A 17,900-nucleotide genomic window follows, 5' to 3' on the forward strand; every position below is an offset into this window, starting at 1 on the left:
ACAAACATATAAATCAGCTTAGAATACAATAATCTACTACAAATCATCAGTTCTGTTCTAAAAATAAATGGGTTTTAAGTTTCATTTTGAAGATGTCAACGGAGGTGGACTGAATGATTATAGGGAGGTTGTTCCAAAGAAGGGGAGCACAAACGTAGAAAGCGCTGGAAATAGTGTTAGCCATAACGGTTGTGGGTGCGAGAGTGAGCATGAGCATGCACAACGCATAGTCGCTAGGGCAAAGATCTTTGTTCTGGCGGGGGGGGGGGGGGGGGGGGGGGGGGGTGGTGACAAGACCTCGTGTCCTCGGTAAAATCCAACCCGCCACATCCAACCCGCCACACAACGAGAAAATGGCAGAGTGTGAGAAACGCAAGTGTAACTTTTTTGTTACGAAAAGGAAGCGTTTTTGCAGACTGATGCCAGCAAAAGGAGAGAATTTTTGTGGCGAGCACCTCAACCACGAAAAGGCAGCTGGTGACGGCATGCAAAACAAGGTAACGGCTAGGTTCTAACTCGGCAGCTGGGGACGGGAAGCCCCACAGTAAACACCAGGCACAGCTAGTAAATGCACAATTATTGTAAGTCTAAACGTTTAATACACAGCTGTGCAATGCAATGGATGGAGCGCCCGACCGCGATCCGGGGTTATAGAGCACAAGCAGCCACGGAAGCGACGGCTGACATTTTCTGTATCGGTTACCACAGTTAGCTGTAAAATTACGTAAAGGCGTCAAAATATTCGGGGTTCCAGACCTTTAAACCATGCACAGTCACTCCTTACGACCTTACTTAACTCTAGGCACTCAAGGGCCCGAATTCACGAAGGTCGTTCAAACTAGACTGTGTAGACCACGACCATGGACAATGGTACAATTTACAAAGTTTATGCCATGGGCATTTGTGATCAAATCAAAGCTCTCCCAATACTATAGCTCTTTCACTTTATACTTTCATAACAATCAATTCTTGGGCAAGTAGAATTGGATTCCACTAGGCCTACAAGGGCAAAATCGTGAAAATCGGCCGGCGCGGCCCCACCGCTGTGCGCGTGCACCCGTGCAAGCCAGGACAAGGTTAGCATGGTTAGGGTTTAGGGTTAGGTAGGGTTGTATTTTTTGTATTTATCATGAGTAAATTGCCTGTGAAATTAGTCGAAGGACATTAATTAGGGAGTCCTTCTGAGAATAAAAAGTTGAAGACTAAAGAAAAGAACTGGAGAAAGGGAGGACGAAAGATGCTATAGTATGCAGTACTGTAATCATGCTGAGTGAGCTGTGGAAATCAGCCCCACCGCTGTATCAATCTCGTGTAAGCGCCGTTTGGTGGGGCCGCATTCACGAGTATTATACTGTTGAAGAAAGCCCCACTGCCGTACTTATCTACCGATGAACGCCACACGGTGGGGCTGAATTCACGAGTATAAACGGGCGAGCCATATTATTAGTAGATAGTACGGACACGCAGTGCAGTGGTGGGGCTTATTTCACGAGTATGCCACTACAAGTTCGATGAAGAGTCTATTTGATGTCATCTGCTGTCCTAAGTATGGTATACACAGCCCAGTCGCTGTACAAACGCCATGCTCCGCACGACGTCTGTTAGGGCTAGCTAGTGCTGCAGTCCAAAATTGCTGAACCTTATTTGCATGCTGGATGGCGAAGCATACCATACCAGTGCCACTCACCAGTTGATGTCAAGCAATGAACAGTTAGATACCATTAGGGTAGCAAGATTTTTTTTGTTTTGTTATTACCTCTACCAAGAAGATTATTACTCTATGTGTTTGTCTTTGTGCAAAATAACTCAAATTGTGAACAAATATGGATGACACTTAAAGGGACTGTATAGTTTTGGTTGAGACTTGATTTCAGGTTTCTAACGTTTCTTGGTGAAATAATGAGAAACCTATTATGAAATATGAAAAAGCATGTAATTCTGTGAGGAATTCAACGTTTACTTGATGAAAATTGGTTTTGAAATGGTTGAGATATCCAAAAAGAGCGATTCTAATAAAGTGTGGGACCCACGCTTTATTACGATTGCTTTGTTTTACTTTGTTTTTGGATGTTTCAGTAATTCCACACCTGATTTTCATCAAATAAACTTTGAATTCCTCTTAAAGCGGTATGTTATGTACTATAGAATAAGTGTTTTCCTGGTATCTCGCAAAAAGTTAAAAGCCCAATTCTTATCTCCACCAATACTGTACCATCAGATTAAGAATGACATATGGAACAGATTCATGATTAAATTTTGGTAGTGATCCAGGAATTTTTTTGAATTTTTGAAGGACTTTTTATATTTTGGCAGGAAGAGTCAATTCAATGAACTTGAATTCAAGCTGTGCATATTTAAGGTTTGCACTACGCACACTGAAGTGCGTGCTCTGCTCAGGCAAGGCGCCATGTATTAAACTGTACACGGCCCAGTCGCTGTATAGTATTAGTAATAGCGACAGGCACGGCATGGTTGGGCTAGGCGCCGTGCAGCTGGAAGCTTATGACGTTAACAAAAGGCTTCAATATTTCATTTCATTCATTTTATTTTATTTCATTGTCCATAAAATGCAAAATCTTCATGAATCAAGTGGCATGTGTTACACATAAAGAGAGCACACACTCCAAAATGAAACACAAAAGATAACAAAACAGCACACCTTTCATTACGGTAATTCATTATTGTCCCCGCCGAACGAGTTCGAGCAGGGGACTATGAAACGGGCTCCGTACGTGTGTGTGTCCGTCTGTCTGTCCGTCCGTGTGTCCGTGTGTGCGTCCGTGTGTGATCAAAATCTTCAATTTGCTACTTCTCTGTCATTTATGAGCCAATTTTGATTCTGTTTGCTTTATATGATAGCACTACATGGGAGCTTTGAAACTTCTACACAGAATTTCAGTCGTGACCTTTGACCTTGACCTTTGACCTATATTGTACATTTTGCTACAAAATGCTACTCCTTCGCCATTTCTAACCCGATTTTGATTCCGTTTGCTTTATATGATGGCACTAGGTGAGGGCTTCAAAACTTCTACACAGAATTTTGACCTTTGACTTCTTTGACCTTTGACCTTGATTTTTTACCTACCGGTATATTGTACATTTTGCTACAAAATGCTACTCCTTCGCCATTTCTAACCCGATTTCGATTCCGTTTGCTTTATGTGATGGCACTAGGTGAGGGCTTCAAAACTTGTACACAGAATTTTGACCTTTGCCTTCTTTGACCTTTGACCTTGATTTTTTACCTATATTGTACATTTTGCTACAAAATGCTACTCCTTCGCCATTTCTAACCCGATTTCGATTCCGTTTGCTTTATGTGATGGCACTAGGTGAGGGCTTCAAAACTTCTACACAGAATTTTGACCTTTGCCTTCTTTGACCTTTGACCTTGATTTTTGACCTGTATTGTACATTGGCTACAAAATGCTACTCCTTCGCCATTTCTAACCCGATTTCGATTCCGTTTGCTTTATGTGATGGCACTAGGTGAGGGCTTCAAAACTTTACACAGAATTTTGACCTTTGCCTTCTTTGACCTTTGACCTTGATTTGTGACCTGTATTGTACATTGGCTATAAAATGCTACTCCTTCGCCATTTCTAACCCGATTTCGATTCCGTTTGCTTTATGTGATGGCACTAGGTGAGGGCTTCAAAACTTTTACACAGAATTTTGACCTTTGATGACTTCTTTGACCTTTGACCTTGATTTTTTACCTATATTGCACATTTTGCTACAAAATGCTACTTCTGGCGGGGACATATATTACGCACCGCGTAATTTCTACTTTTCCTTGTTACATATACGGTAACACAGAAATTTATACACCCAATAACAAAAAATACATCCATGACGTAAAATATTGCATCTAGTTCTTCCAAAACCCACATACATAGACGTATAGAAAATGAAAAACAAATATATCCAACTATATGTTTACCTTCATACCTATATACTCATTAACTTAGGATATTTATTACTATGTTTAAAAAAAAATAAAAAATGGGAAATTGGGTCGTTTTCAATATGCATACATGAGTGGAAATCACCAATCTCTATGACTATGGAAGAACAAGATCAGTGGTGGATATGAGCTGCTTGGCAGAGGTCTGCGCTCTTACAGTTTTAGAGAGCTTCTCTAGTTTGTATATTTTATGAAGATAGACATTTGTAGACTGTACTTTTTGAGTACTATTGTTATTGTATTAGTACAATATTATTAGCAGTATTTCTATCTATTTGTAATTGTCATTGACATGAATACATTTGTAATGAACGTAGTAAAAGTTGTGTGACATCCATCCATTCATTCATAATTTTTCTTCAATTTTTCAGGATCCGTCGTGCTTGAAGAGAATACCATGTCCCTACGACCCCCATCAGTAAGTTTTTGACTGCCTTTGTAGTAGGGTTGTATTCAGTCAGCAGCCATTAGACGCCACAAATTAAATGTGCATACAACTGGATGTCCGTGTTAATGGAATGTTACTACATACAGTCAAACCTGTTCATAGCAGCCGCCCAAGGGAAACAACAAAAATGGCCACTATAGACAGGTCGGTGGCCATTTGAATTTCAACACTTGCATTGGATAAGAGCATAAATACTGCATATTAATCTTTGAAAAAAAAAGAAGTAAATAAGTGCATGAGCAGCTACAAGATGGGTTTTTTTTCTGGGGGGGGGGGTACAATTTACTTCATTTTAAATGGTTCTTTTAGCCTACTTTTGTTTTTATTTTTAAAATAACATTTCGACTCTTAATTCATGCCTGACAAGCTGGTTCGTACCTGTTTTGCATGAATGGGGTTCATGAGCGAGTTCGAGGGGATGGATAATGTGCAAAGTTGACAGAAATAACAAACAATACCAAGCCAAGTATCCTGTTGTTCTTTATATTCAAAGGGATTTCAATCACTAGTTTGAGGACATTTTGGTAAAATTCTAAGATGTTATTAGGAGCTGTCTCTGCCTTTGTAGCTGTAACGAGGTTTTCAACATTCATGGATGTTGGCGTACCTTTCACGCATCATTCACCTGCACACACACACCGGCAGTCGTTGAAAATCAAAGTCCCATTCCACACAAGTCGTATGTGAACCTTGGTGTCCGCTGGACTTTTATTCAGCCGAAAATGATGTGTACAGTTGGAGTGAAATGATTCTTCACTCAATGAGCTACTTGAAGATGTCGAGTTGTAACTAACTATTTTGGGGTCTTGCACCCTGGTTTTGTTTCAGGCTCTCAAGCTTCATGCATATGATTATTTTACCGAGTCCGCCCCTCTTGGCCACCAAATTAAGATGTAACATTAAATATGGCACATAGATGTCCCTCCCCTTGCCGACACAATTAACCAATCATATAGATGACCATTGGTCATCTGATGAATAATTCTGAAGTGGACACTCCACAAGGCACTGTCAGCAAAATAAGGACTAGTGTCAGCACAATAAAGACTAGTGTCAGCACAATAAAGACTAGTGTCAGCACCTAGGGACTAATGTCAGCACATTACCCCCTTGTCAACTTAAAGCTAGTACTCATGGGGCAGATAAAACTGTCACTCCTCATCTTGTTTTGACCAGTGTCAGACTTCCACCAGTTATACCTTTTCTTTACAACTGGTATTCCCTTGTCTCGATTCCAGGTGCCTACAGCTGACCATTAAAACAAGTGTGATCCCTCTCATCGAATTCAGGATACCTTATGTAACGTACAAAGAAGGGTCATATCAGCACTTTGAGACACTTTCTTATTCTGTACATTGTCTACCAGGAACAATTTGTTATTATATACATTGTCTCCCAAAATGAAGCTTCTCAGCAATTTCAGCATTTCTCATTTTCGAGAAAGACACTCATCAGCAGTTTGGCTTCTCTTCTACTTTGGATGGTCTGCCTGGGCCGATCTACAGCTCTATGTCCAAGCACAATAATGTGCAATGAATATGTTATTAGTCATATTCATTATAGACCCTATATTCCTTTAATATGCTTCGTCACAGACATCCCCCTACCCAAGACAATGAAAAGGGGATGGAATGCTGTTGAAAGTTTTCACTTCATTAAGACCCTTTTCATATCCCAATTACAATAGCTGGATGGATACCTGAGAGTCACTGTTCTGTATGAAATGAAACAATCATCATTAAATCATAAATCAAGAAATCACATAAACATTATTACTCATGCATTTGTACATAACACCAGAAGCATAATCGATCATATTTCTTTAGTCAGTGCATATTTAGTCACATTTAATGACGACACACCTCCAGTTTTCAAAGTGTCCATGCTAGTTAATTATGCATGTGTGTTCGGGTTCATCGCTGATTGTTCGAATCTCTTGACTACTAGTTACTCAGTCTCTTGATGCACGGTTTCCTTTGGATAGCAATGTTCAACATGTCACGTCTAGGGTACAATTGTGAGCTCTCTTTCACTATTGGCAAGGCAGAGTTGACACACATAGTTATTTCATTCAAAAGGTAAGTATTGCATGCTTACCGGGCCTAGTCTGGCTTTATAACATGTATAATATTTCCCGTGATTGGTTGCTTTAGGAGTTGAAATTAGCCAGTTACACGAATACCTAACTTTGCCTTTATTTCTTTTTAACTAACATACAATTAGCATATAGACATACTTACAGTTATATCTTAACTGGACATATGACTTACAAGTACTTCCTCATCCATCTTAGTCATATCATGCCATCTCAGATATATTACATTCTAGACAAACCGTCTGCATTCCCATTTTTGCTACCGCTCCTGTGCTCAAGTTTCATTGAGTGTGTCTGTAGTGCCAGACTCCATCTCATCAGTCTTGGGTTTTGATTTTTCATCGTGTGGAGCCATTTCAAAGGATTGTGGTCGGTCTGTACGAGGAACTGTCGTCCAAACAAGTATGGCTGGAATTTTTGGATGCTCCACACGATTGCCATACACTCTTTCTCGATAGTGGCATACTTTTGCTCTCTTGGCAGTAACTTTCTGCTTATGTATGCCACTGGGTGATCATCACCTTCATCATCCCTTTGACTCAAAACTGCCCCAATTCCCCTTTCTGAGGCATCTACCTGTACAATGAATTCTTTGGAGAAGTCAGAGTTTTTGAGCACAGGTGAGCAAGCAAGGGACTTCTTCAGGGACTCAAATGCCTGGCCACATTCGTTGTTCCACCTAACTAGTCTCGGTTCACTTTTACGAGTGAGGTCCGAGAGTGGGGCTGCCACTTTGCTATAGTTTGGAATGAACTTCCTGTAATAGCCTGTTAGGCCCAAGAAGGCTCTGACATCCGTCTTTGTTGCAGGCTGCGGGTAATTCATTACTGCCTCCACTTTAGCTGGTTCGGGTTTCACACAACCCCCTCCCAAAACAAACCCCAGATAGAGTACCTCCCTCCTGGCGACTTTACACTTACTGGGTTTTGCTGTTAGGCCTGCTGCTCTCAACCTTTCTAGCACTTCCCGGACATGGACCAGATGCTGCTCCCAAGTTTCACTGTAGATGATAATGTCATCTATGTACGCAGTCGCAAACTTGCTTAATCCACGCAGCACCTGATCTACAAGCCGCTGAAAGGTGGCTGGCGCGCCCTGCATCCCAAAAGGCATCACATTGAATTGAAAGAGGCCAAAGGGTGTAATAAATGCAGACTTTCTCTTTGCATCGTCGGTTAGGGGAACTTGCCAGTACCCTTTTGTCAGGTCGATCGTGGTCATAAACTTGGCCTTTCCTAGCTCATCTATGATGGCTTCAATATTGGGCATTGGGTATGCGTCAAATTCAGTTACTTGGTTAAGTTTGCGATAATCGACGCAAAGTCGAAGGGTGTCATCTTTCTTTCTAACAATCACAAGGGGGCTAGCATATGGGGAATCAGAAGGGGAGATGATTCCCGCATCCAACATCTCATCTAGTTCTTTCTTTACTGTATCTTTTAACGCATGTGGGAGTCGGTACGCCCTCTGTCTGATTGGGCGGTCATTTGTAGTGATTAAGTCATGTCTCACTACATCCGTCCGTCCGGGTTTGTCACTAAGGATGTCGCTATACTCCCCCACTATGTCAGTCACTTGTTTCGTCTGTGCATCTGAGAGGTAGTCTGGTATCTTGATCTCAGATGGGGACGCTTCACAGGACATTGACTCGATGTCCTCATCTAATTCGTCAAACTCTGCACTTTCAACATCTATGTAAAATGTGCTCTCCCGCTCTCGCCACTCACGCAGCATGTTTGTATGAAGCACGCGGTGTTTCTTTCTTTTGTCCCCCATCTCAATCACATAGTTAACGTCACTCAGCTTTTGTACCACTGGATAGGGGCCCTGCCATTTAGCCATTAGCTTATTAGTGCTGCATGGGAGTAGCACCAGCACTTTTTGGCCTACATTCAGGTCTTTTGCTCTGGCTTTCCTATCATACCACACTTGTTGTTTCTTCTGGGCCATGGCTAGGTTTGTCTGGGCTGCTTTCGTGATTGCGGCCAGATTTTCTCTGCTCCTTAGCACATACGTCACTATGCTCTCTTGTGAGGGAATTTCACCTGTCCAGGTCTCCCGAATGATATCTAGGGGTCCCCTTACTCTGTGCCCATACAAAAGTTCAAATGGGGAGAATCCCGTTGATTCTTGGGGAACCTCCCGGTATGCAAACAACACATAGGGGATGAGTTCATCCCAGGTCACATCCCCTTCTGTAGTGTAGGGTTTCAGCATCCCCTTCAAAGTCCCATTAAATCTCTCTACCAGTCCGTTGGCCTGGGGGTGATAAGGGCTGGTCCTTAGCTGCTTGATACCCAGACTACTACACAGCTGTTTCATTAGGAGGGACATAAAGTTTGACCCCTGATCTGTCAAGAGCTCGTCTGGAATCCCTACTCGGCTGAAGATCTTTATCAGTTCGTCTGCCACCTTTTCAGCCTCTACTGAGGGGAGGGGTACTGCCTCGGGATAACGTGTTGCGTAATCACAGAGGACGAGGATGTATTTATTGCCCTTTTTGCTTCTTGGTAAGGGGCCCACAATATCCATAGCAACCTTTCTGAATGGCCTGCCGATCACTGGGACTGACACTAGTTTTGCCTTCCCTCCCCGGTACTGACTTGCACACTTTTGGCATGGACCACATGTTTTGCAAAATTCTGCTACATCCCGGAATATCCCTGGCCAGTAGAAATTTTGCATCAGCCTCTGTTGTGTTTTACCAACACCCAAATGACCTGCCGTCAGATTGTCATGTGCAATATGTAGCAGCTTTCCTCTGTACTGCTTAGGGACCACTATTTGTCTGTATCCCTCTCCTTGGGCTTGATTTGCACCAGACCATTTACGCATGAGCACCCCCTTGTCCACATAAAAGTAGCATTTCCTGTTTCCATCCTCCTCCTCTACTTTCTCCCAAATTGACTTTAGGCCTCTGTCCTCTTGCTGGGCTTGAATTAATTCTGTTACCCCTATGTCTAATTGGCTGTGCCCTCTACTTCTCGAGTCTGTGGATTCTTTCTTCCCAATCTGTTCTCTTGCTTTGTGGCTACTTTCTTCCCCCTCGTGAGATTCCCCATCCATGGGAGCTTTGTCAGCATCAACTACTTCATCATTTCTCTCATTCATGCTGAACAAGTCTCTCACACGAACTTGAGAGTTCTCCCTCTCTGTTCTCTCGTTTTCTACCTTTTCTTTCTCCACGCGAGCCTGGCTCCGTGTCACTACCAAGCCCTCTTCCTTTCCACTCACTACGGGCATTTTCAACTCAGGGTCCTCTTCATGGACAAGTTCATTGCCCAGTATCATGTCTACTTCAATATCATCGACCACTCCCACACGAATCCACTTCTGAATACCATAGGCATCACTCCTCAGATGTACTCTGGCCACTGGTAGCTCTTTCTTAATGAATAAACCCCTAACATGGATTGTCTCTCCTGGGATAATGAGGTCAGGGTCTACTACGTCTACTCTAGCAAGGGAATGGGTGCAGCCTGAATCACGCAATAGGCTCACCTTTCTTCCTCCTAGCATAGCCTGGCTAGTGTATGCCTCTAAGAATTTGTGGGGTCTAGATCTACAGAAGTATGCAGGGTCTTGTTTTGCATCCCTTTCCTCCTTTGGGGTAGATTTTTGAGCGCTCTGACAGTTTACTGCTATGTGCCCTAGCTTGCCACACTTATAGCACTGTATCTTCCCCCGACTGCCTTTCTGTTCTTGGTTGTGTACCGGTTTCTGGGGTATGTTTTCCCCTTTCCCGCTCCCAAAACTAGGCTTTCCTCCAGATTTAGGGAATGATCTGAGTTCCTGTCTGCCTCCTGTGTATCCCTGGGGCTTTCCCATTCCTTTTCTACTCTGCACATATTGGTCTGCGAGCCTCGCCATGGCCTGAAGTGTTGGCGGCTCATGATCCCGGAGCCATACTCTTAAGTCATAGGGGACTTGCTTCAACATTTGCTCCATAAGGATTTGCTCCTTCAATTTGTCAATATCTGTGTCTGCTCCCGCCCCCTCTAGCCAACGCCCTAACAGGTCGGAGAGCTTCACAGAGAATTCTGTGTACGTCTCTTCTTTGTCAACTCTTAATTCTCTAAACTTGACCCGGTACGCATCTGGGGTCAGGTCATATCTACGCAGTATGGCTGCTTTCACCGCGTCGTAGTCCCTACTACTCTCTAATGACAGTCTGGCATATGCCTCTCTGGCCTTTCCTGACAACAGTGGGGCCAGTTGTAGTGCCCATACATCCCTAGGCCAGTTATTCAAATGGGCCATTTTTTCAAAAGTACGCAGGAATACATCTACATCCTCCCCTTCTTTGTAAAAAGGGAAGTTGCCGCCTAATACCTCCCTCCACTACGCTTGCATTTCCAGGTGCTGCGCCAGGCATGTTTTCACGCTTTTCTTTTTCTAGCTCTGCTAGCCGCACTTGCATTCTCAACTTTTCTAATTCAAAGCGCATGCGCGTTTCTTCTAGAGACTCTTTGCGTGCAGCAGCATTTTGGGCCTCATCCCCATCTGTGCTAACAACAGTCGCCCCTGGCTGAGATGAAACTTGCCCTTTATTTGCCTCTTCTATGCTCTGAACCAACTGGTTCCTATTCAGTCCTTCATGTGGCAGCCCCAACTCTTCACACTTTTGCCTCAACTCTTGCATTCTTAACTGACTTAAGTTGCTTTCCCCCTCCATGCTTAATACAGTCTTAACAACAACCTGTCACAACACTTAGGATATAACAGTGATTATTTGTAGTACTGTTTACCCCCTCTGCCTTGCCGTGAAATTGACCAAGAGAAGCTCACTTACCCCCTACGATAAGACTTTTGCTCTCCCTGTCAATCGTCCCTGGCGATGTGTTGTGGTCACCCTGCTCAGCTGTCTGCTGCTCCGTGTAGTCTCGTCCCTCCTGGGTCCCAGACTCCGTCCTGACGGCACCGTCCACGTCCTCGTCTCAGCCCGTCCCTGGACCGGCGTCTGTCTGCAACCTGGTCAGCCCAATGTCGGAAGCGTTGAAGACATCACAACTGCGTTGCAGACGACTGACTTCATGCAGCTCAGCTTAGCTTTTCAAATTGTTCTCTCAATGTTGGGACTCGCCAAACTTCTGAGTCTCAAGAAGCTGTTCTATAACAGCAACATCACAACCAGCATGGTTGCTACTCGGCTACTCAGGTGATATTTCTGGATCACACAGAAACAGTCTCAACTGATGGTTGCTTGCTTGCAATTTCATGGGAGTTCATCCCACCGCTGCCACCAAGTGTAACGAGGTTTTCAACATTCATGGATGTTGGCGTACCTTTCACGCATCATTCACCTGCACACACACACCGGCAGTCGTTGAAAATCAAAGTCCCATTCCACACAAGTCGTATGTGAACCTTGGTGTCCGCTGGACTTTTATTCAGCCGAAAATGATGTGTACAGTTGGAGTGAAATGATTCTTCACTCAATGAGCTACTTGAAGATGTCGAGTTGTAACTAACTATTTTGGGGTCTTGCACCCTGGTTTTGTTTCAGGCTCTCAAGCTTCATGCATATGATTATTTTACCGAGTCCGCCCCTCTTGGCCACCAAATTAAGATGTAACATTAAATATGGCACATAGATGTCCCTCCCCTTGCCGACACAATTAACCAATCATATAGATGACCATTGGTCATCTGATGAATAATTCTGAAGTGGACACTCCACAAGGCACTGTCAGCAAAATAAGGACTAGTGTCAGCACAATAAAGACTAGTGTCAGCACAATAAAGACTAGTGTCAGCACCTAGGGACTAATGTCAGCACATTACCCCCTTGTCAACTTAAAGCTAGTACTCATGGGGCAGATAAAACTGTCACTCCTCATCTTGTTTTGACCAGTGTCAGACTTCCACCAGTTATACCTTTTCTTTACAACTGGTATTCCCTTGTCTCGATTCCAGGTGCCTACAGCTGACCATTAAAACAAGTGTGATCCCTCTCATCGAATTCAGGATACCTTATGTAACGTACAAAGAAGGGTCATATCAGCACTTTGAGACACTTTCTTATTCTGTACATTGTCTACCAGGAACAATTTGTTATTATATACATTGTCTCCCAAAATGAAGCTTCTCAGCAATTTCAGCATTTCTCATTTTCGAGAAAGACACTCATCAGCAGTTTGGCTTCTCTTCTACTTTGGATGGTCTGCCTGGGCCGATCTACAGCTCTATGTCCAAGCACAATAATGTGCAATGAATATGTTATTAGTCATATTCATTATAGACCCTATATTCCTTTAATATGCTTCGTCACAGTAGCATATATTCACATTGACATTAATGAAGCCTAGATCTAGTCAAGTGAGCGGCAAGACGGCTTTTCATGGCAAAGAGCTGCGTTTGTCAATCATGTCTGTGTGATTGTGACTGAGCTAGGACTCTGGAGAATTCTCGCAATGAACGCAAAACCATTGTATTCATGGCTTATTTAAAAGTACTGTTTACTGTTTGGAACAGTGATAAAAAAAGTGTTTGAGTTGTCACATTTGATGCATATATGTGTGGATTAACTACACGCAGCCGCTGTCGCGAAGCGACAGCGGCTGCACGTCTACCCTCTTGTAGACGTCATTTTCAGCGGTGGGTGTACGTTTCCTTCATGAATATCTTTATTTATTGTAGAAAACTAAAATATAAGGAATCCCCATAGTCTATGATTTTCATTCAATAATCGGTAGCATGCGATTTAAAAAAAAAAAATTACGTCAAAAACCCACCGAAATCCATGATTAAAATCAGGTCTGTAAGCGTCCGTATTGCAGCACTCCTCATCTTCTGCGTGTTATTTGAATGGCAATCACTCTCGTATACTACAACGTAGTGAGTCGGAAAAGTTCATATGACCTAGTCGGGGCGGAAGTGATGACCTTGTCGGAGCGAAAGTGACGCAGCAAAGGTGAGATCATGAGAGCAGCACGCGCGGAAATACATGTACGTAGCAGATGACAAGCTTTAGGTAACACACAAAACGCACTGGCGTACGTAAAATGTTACCACGGTACTTCCGGTTGAGTGTTCGTGGTAGTTCGTTGATTTTGTGAATCATCGCACAATCTACTCTGAAAAATTGAACGATAAGGTCTGGATACCAACAAAACACCAAATTCAACTCAACCATCAGCAAAATACGATGTAGGTGAGTGGTAAAAATCATCTTACTGTTAAAATCAAACAAAATAAAAGACATTTTATGTGATTTTGCCGTCAAAAGCGACGATCGTTTACAACGTTTAAACACTAGTATATGTCAGACTGCTGTGCGAAGATCAAGATCAACTCCTCAAAATATCACTACTTTCCTTATATTTATGCAATGCCTGAAGGTTTTTTTTTTTTTACTTGATGTATTACCCAATATATATTCTGTGGGAAGTTTCTTGCCAAAAGGTAAAAGGTCAAAGGTCAAGTGAAAGTGCTGAATTGCACTTTTTCCTCCATATCTCAAAAGTAACTCAAGGTATCATCATGAAACTTACATATTTATGCATGTTCAACCTAACAGTGATTCTCTTTGGAAGTGTGAGGTCAAAGGTCAAAGGCCAGGTTTAGATAATGCTATTTTCCCATTTGATACTGAAATTGTACTTTTTCTCAATACCATGAAAATTACTCAATGCATAAACTTATAAAAGGGTCAAAAGTCAAGTAAAAATCATCAGTTCCCCAAATACCTGCACTCTGACATTTTAATCATTCATCCAATTGAACCTAGTTCTAGGAAAGTGAACATTCAGCACATTTGTGTCAAACCTGTCATTTTAATATTTTGCCAATTGTGTGAAACTGTCATCACACATTGTCAAGACATTGTACTATAGACCTATTAGGAGAACCATGCATTATGGCGGAGGCATATCAGTCGCCGTAGCGATATATCTAATTCTTCATATCTTGGATATTACTCAGTGCATAAACTTACATGTATAAAAGGGTCAAAAGTCAAATAAAAATCTTCAAATCCCAAATACCTGCTCTCATTATATAGACAATATTATAGCCGTTCATCCAATTAAACCTCGTTCAAGGAAAGTGGACAGTCAGCACATTTGTGACAATAAACATGTCATTTTTAGATTTTGCCAGTTATGTGAAACTGTCATCACACATTGTCAAGACATTGTACTATAGACCTATTGGGAGAGCCATGCATTATGGTAGAGGCATACCAGTTGCCATAGCGACACTTTTCTCACTAAGCCACAACTGTAGACAGTTTAGTTTAGAAACAATTTTATTATAACTATTGTTCACATTTTTTATATCTAACAATACTTACCATTGATTATACTGATTAATTTTTTACACTGGTTGTTTCTATCCCTCATTCACATTTTAAAACTATTCTGAAGCACTAAAGCTGGGTTTTTGTTTCATTTACAAATGGTTAATAATGCCTTTAACGGCGGTTGAGCAAAAATATTGTTGCTGGTCAATAGCACAATCAGGGTATGCAAATGCGTAATCAGGGGAAAAATGAGAAACTTTGGTGAAAATGTGTTTTTTGCTGTTTGGTGTAACTGAATGTACAAATTTTGTTTCGTGTAAAGAAAGAGTCAAAATTTTGCATTGAAATGCACATAAATTAGCATTTTAATCAGGAATGTCAAATTAAAGTAAAATGACTAATATATTGGAAAAATTCATTTAAAAAAAAGGAGAAATGCTTTTTTCATCTGAAATTGCTTTTAGATAAAATTCCTTATAAACTCCTCTTTCATTCACCACTAGCACATAACCATGACATATTTTCACTACCCAAAATGGATGATCAATTTCATAGGCATTACTTTGAATTCATATAAAACCACTTTTATATATTTTATAATATTTCACTTTTGCCAAAGAGAAAAGAGGTGAAACTTTCAGGAATAGGTAACATACATATGCTGGCCATTATTACAAAGTTTTATGAAATTAGGGCTGGTATATTGGAAGATATGATATTTTTCATCAAAAGAATTATCTTTACATTTTGACCTTGAATATTCATATATGTGCGCATAGTGTTTGGTTCCATTCTCACATTTATAAACACAGATAGAGGAATGAATATGAGATTTATGTTGACTTGAGTTGATATCTAAGCTGTGACACTCAAACAATGACATATTAAAAGCCAAAATACTATGTTTTTGCTTATGATATCTTTAAAAAATGAAAAAAGCATTGAAATAAGAACACTGAACACTTATCATATGACCTTCATGCAGTAGAAGATGATCAGTCTTATTTTTCCTCAGCAATTTGTAAATATATAAAAGAATAAGTTCTTATAGCTCAAATTTGCTCAAATTTTCACACAGTAGATTACTACATATATGACCGTGCATCACAAAACAAACAAAAAGTCGCCCCCCCCCCCTTGATTTTACATGAGGACTCAAAGGTGAAATGGGTCAACCGAGTCAATTTTGAGATTTCCATATTTTCTGAAAAAGCTATTCTTCTACATTATTCTTGAGTTTGGGATCATTAATTGAATGGGAAATTGGGTTTTCAGCTGTTTTTCTACCACCCTTTTTTGGTAGAGTATTTTTATCAGGTTTTTCTTAGAGGCCCCTTTCATTTCTTGAAAATTCTTTGCACCCTCTTCACTTTCAACTCTAATAACTTTTGAAAGGATGATGCTACTGCTCTGATAGCTGACATTTATGGTGGTCAGAATGTCGTAATAGACCATGCTCAAATTCAGCTTAATTTGATAATCCCTTAATTGTTGGTGCTACAGTGGTTAACATCATATTTTTGTCCCATTCATTGCGCAGGTAGCACGGCTTACTAAAGAGTAAGCACTTGAATATACCCTGTACTGCAGAGCCTCTTTTCTCAGTTCACACTATCCAGAGTGTGTGCTTTCTTTCCAATATTTATATACAATATGTAGGTTAGGAGAATCCATTTCAATTGAGTTATACATCATTTTTAAAGCTTAGAGTCTGCTCTTTCAGAATTTGCCCTTAACTAAAAATCCATGTCTGGCGACTTTTTGTTTGTTTTGTGGTGCAGGGTCACATATGTACAATTTATGGGTAAAAAAACAAGGATATTGAATAAGGGGAAAAGATTCTTTTAAGTTGTCAAATTAGGAATATGCCTCACTGAAAATACTAAAAAAACGGCTGCACTTATTTTCCTCAGCATTTGAAAATGGCTCAAAACTCAAAACTGGCTAAACATTAAATTGGCAAACAGCACACCATATGTGTGACCCTGCATCACAAAACCAACAAAAAGTCGCCAGACATGGATTTTTTTGTTAAGGGCAGATTCTTAAAGAGCAGATTCTAAGCTTTAAAATGATGTATAACTTAATTCAAATGGACTCCCCTAACCTATCAAAATACTAGAAGAAAAGCACACACCCTGGAAAAGTGTGAACTGAGAAAAGAGGCTTTGAAGTACAGGGTCTATTAAGCACTTAATCTTTACCAAACCGTGCTAGCTGTGCAATGAAAAGGACAAAACGCAGGATGTAAACCACAGGAGCAACAACAATGAAGAGATTATCAGATTAGGATGACATTGAGCATGTTCCATTAACATATTCTGTCCATGATTAATGCCAACTTTCAAAGCAGAAGAGTTAGCATTTCAAAAGTTATTAGACTTAAAAAGTGAAGAGTGTGTAAAGGAGTTCAAGAAATGAAAGGGGGACTCTGAGACATACTTGATCATTCTATTCTCCCAAAAAAAGGGTTGTAGAAAAATTGCTGAAAACACACTTTTCCATTCATGTTATGATCCCAACCTAAAGATTAATGTAGAAGAAGGATAGCTCTGTCAGAAAATATGAAAAACTCAAGATTGACTTGGTTGACCCATTTCACCTTTTTTCAGTCTTCACATAAAATCAGGGGTGCGACTTTTTGTTCGTTTTGTGATGCACAGTCACATATTGCAGTGTATCTTCAGTACTTTTAGGAAAAGCAGAAAAATAAGCTGTTTCTCCATGTATAGCTGTACAGCATGGGTAAAAAGGTCACAATGTCACAGAAATAAGCCAGCATTACACTCCTACCATGATGGGACTTCAGACCTCATAACTTTCTCCAGCAGAATTGACCACTGTCTTTTTATTGCATGCAAGCAATGCCAGGAAAAAATCCATTAATTTGATACCAAACACATAGGGGTAGACTTAAAATGTTAAAATCTTAATTTCACGTAAGTTGTAAAACGCTTTTTTTTTCATGCATTATACGGGTTTGGGGGGACTTTTTGGTAAGAAATGTTCAGTAATTACCAGTAAATAAGAAATTAGCTATTGTATTATCCCATGTAATTATTCATGTCTAAGCATGCTGCATGTGAATTTTGAAGTCAGTGCATTTTTTTAGAAGTTACAACAGTTTAAAGTGAGAAAACCATGA

General features: G+C 40.9%; 1 protein-coding gene across 1 annotated transcript in view; it reads left to right on the forward strand.

Moving 5' to 3' along the window:
• Positions 1-339: 339 nt before the first annotated feature.
• Positions 340-17,900, forward strand: part of LOC139717999 (tRNA:m(4)X modification enzyme TRM13 homolog) — a 40,678-nt gene continuing 23,117 nt past the window's right edge. Inside the window, exons 1-2 of the mRNA XM_071629488.1 lie at positions 340-497; positions 4,342-4,388. Coding sequence (XP_071485589.1) covers positions 354-497; positions 4,342-4,388 — 191 coding nt within the window. The 5' untranslated portion in view covers positions 340-353. The remainder of the gene's footprint in view (positions 498-4,341; positions 4,389-17,900) is intronic.

This window comes from Diadema antillarum, unplaced genomic scaffold, assembly GCF_040938485.1.
Source record: "Diadema antillarum isolate AM-2024a unplaced genomic scaffold, OU_Dant_1.0 scf00000086, whole genome shotgun sequence".
Classification (NCBI taxonomy): domain Eukaryota; kingdom Metazoa; phylum Echinodermata; class Echinoidea; order Diadematoida; family Diadematidae; genus Diadema; species Diadema antillarum.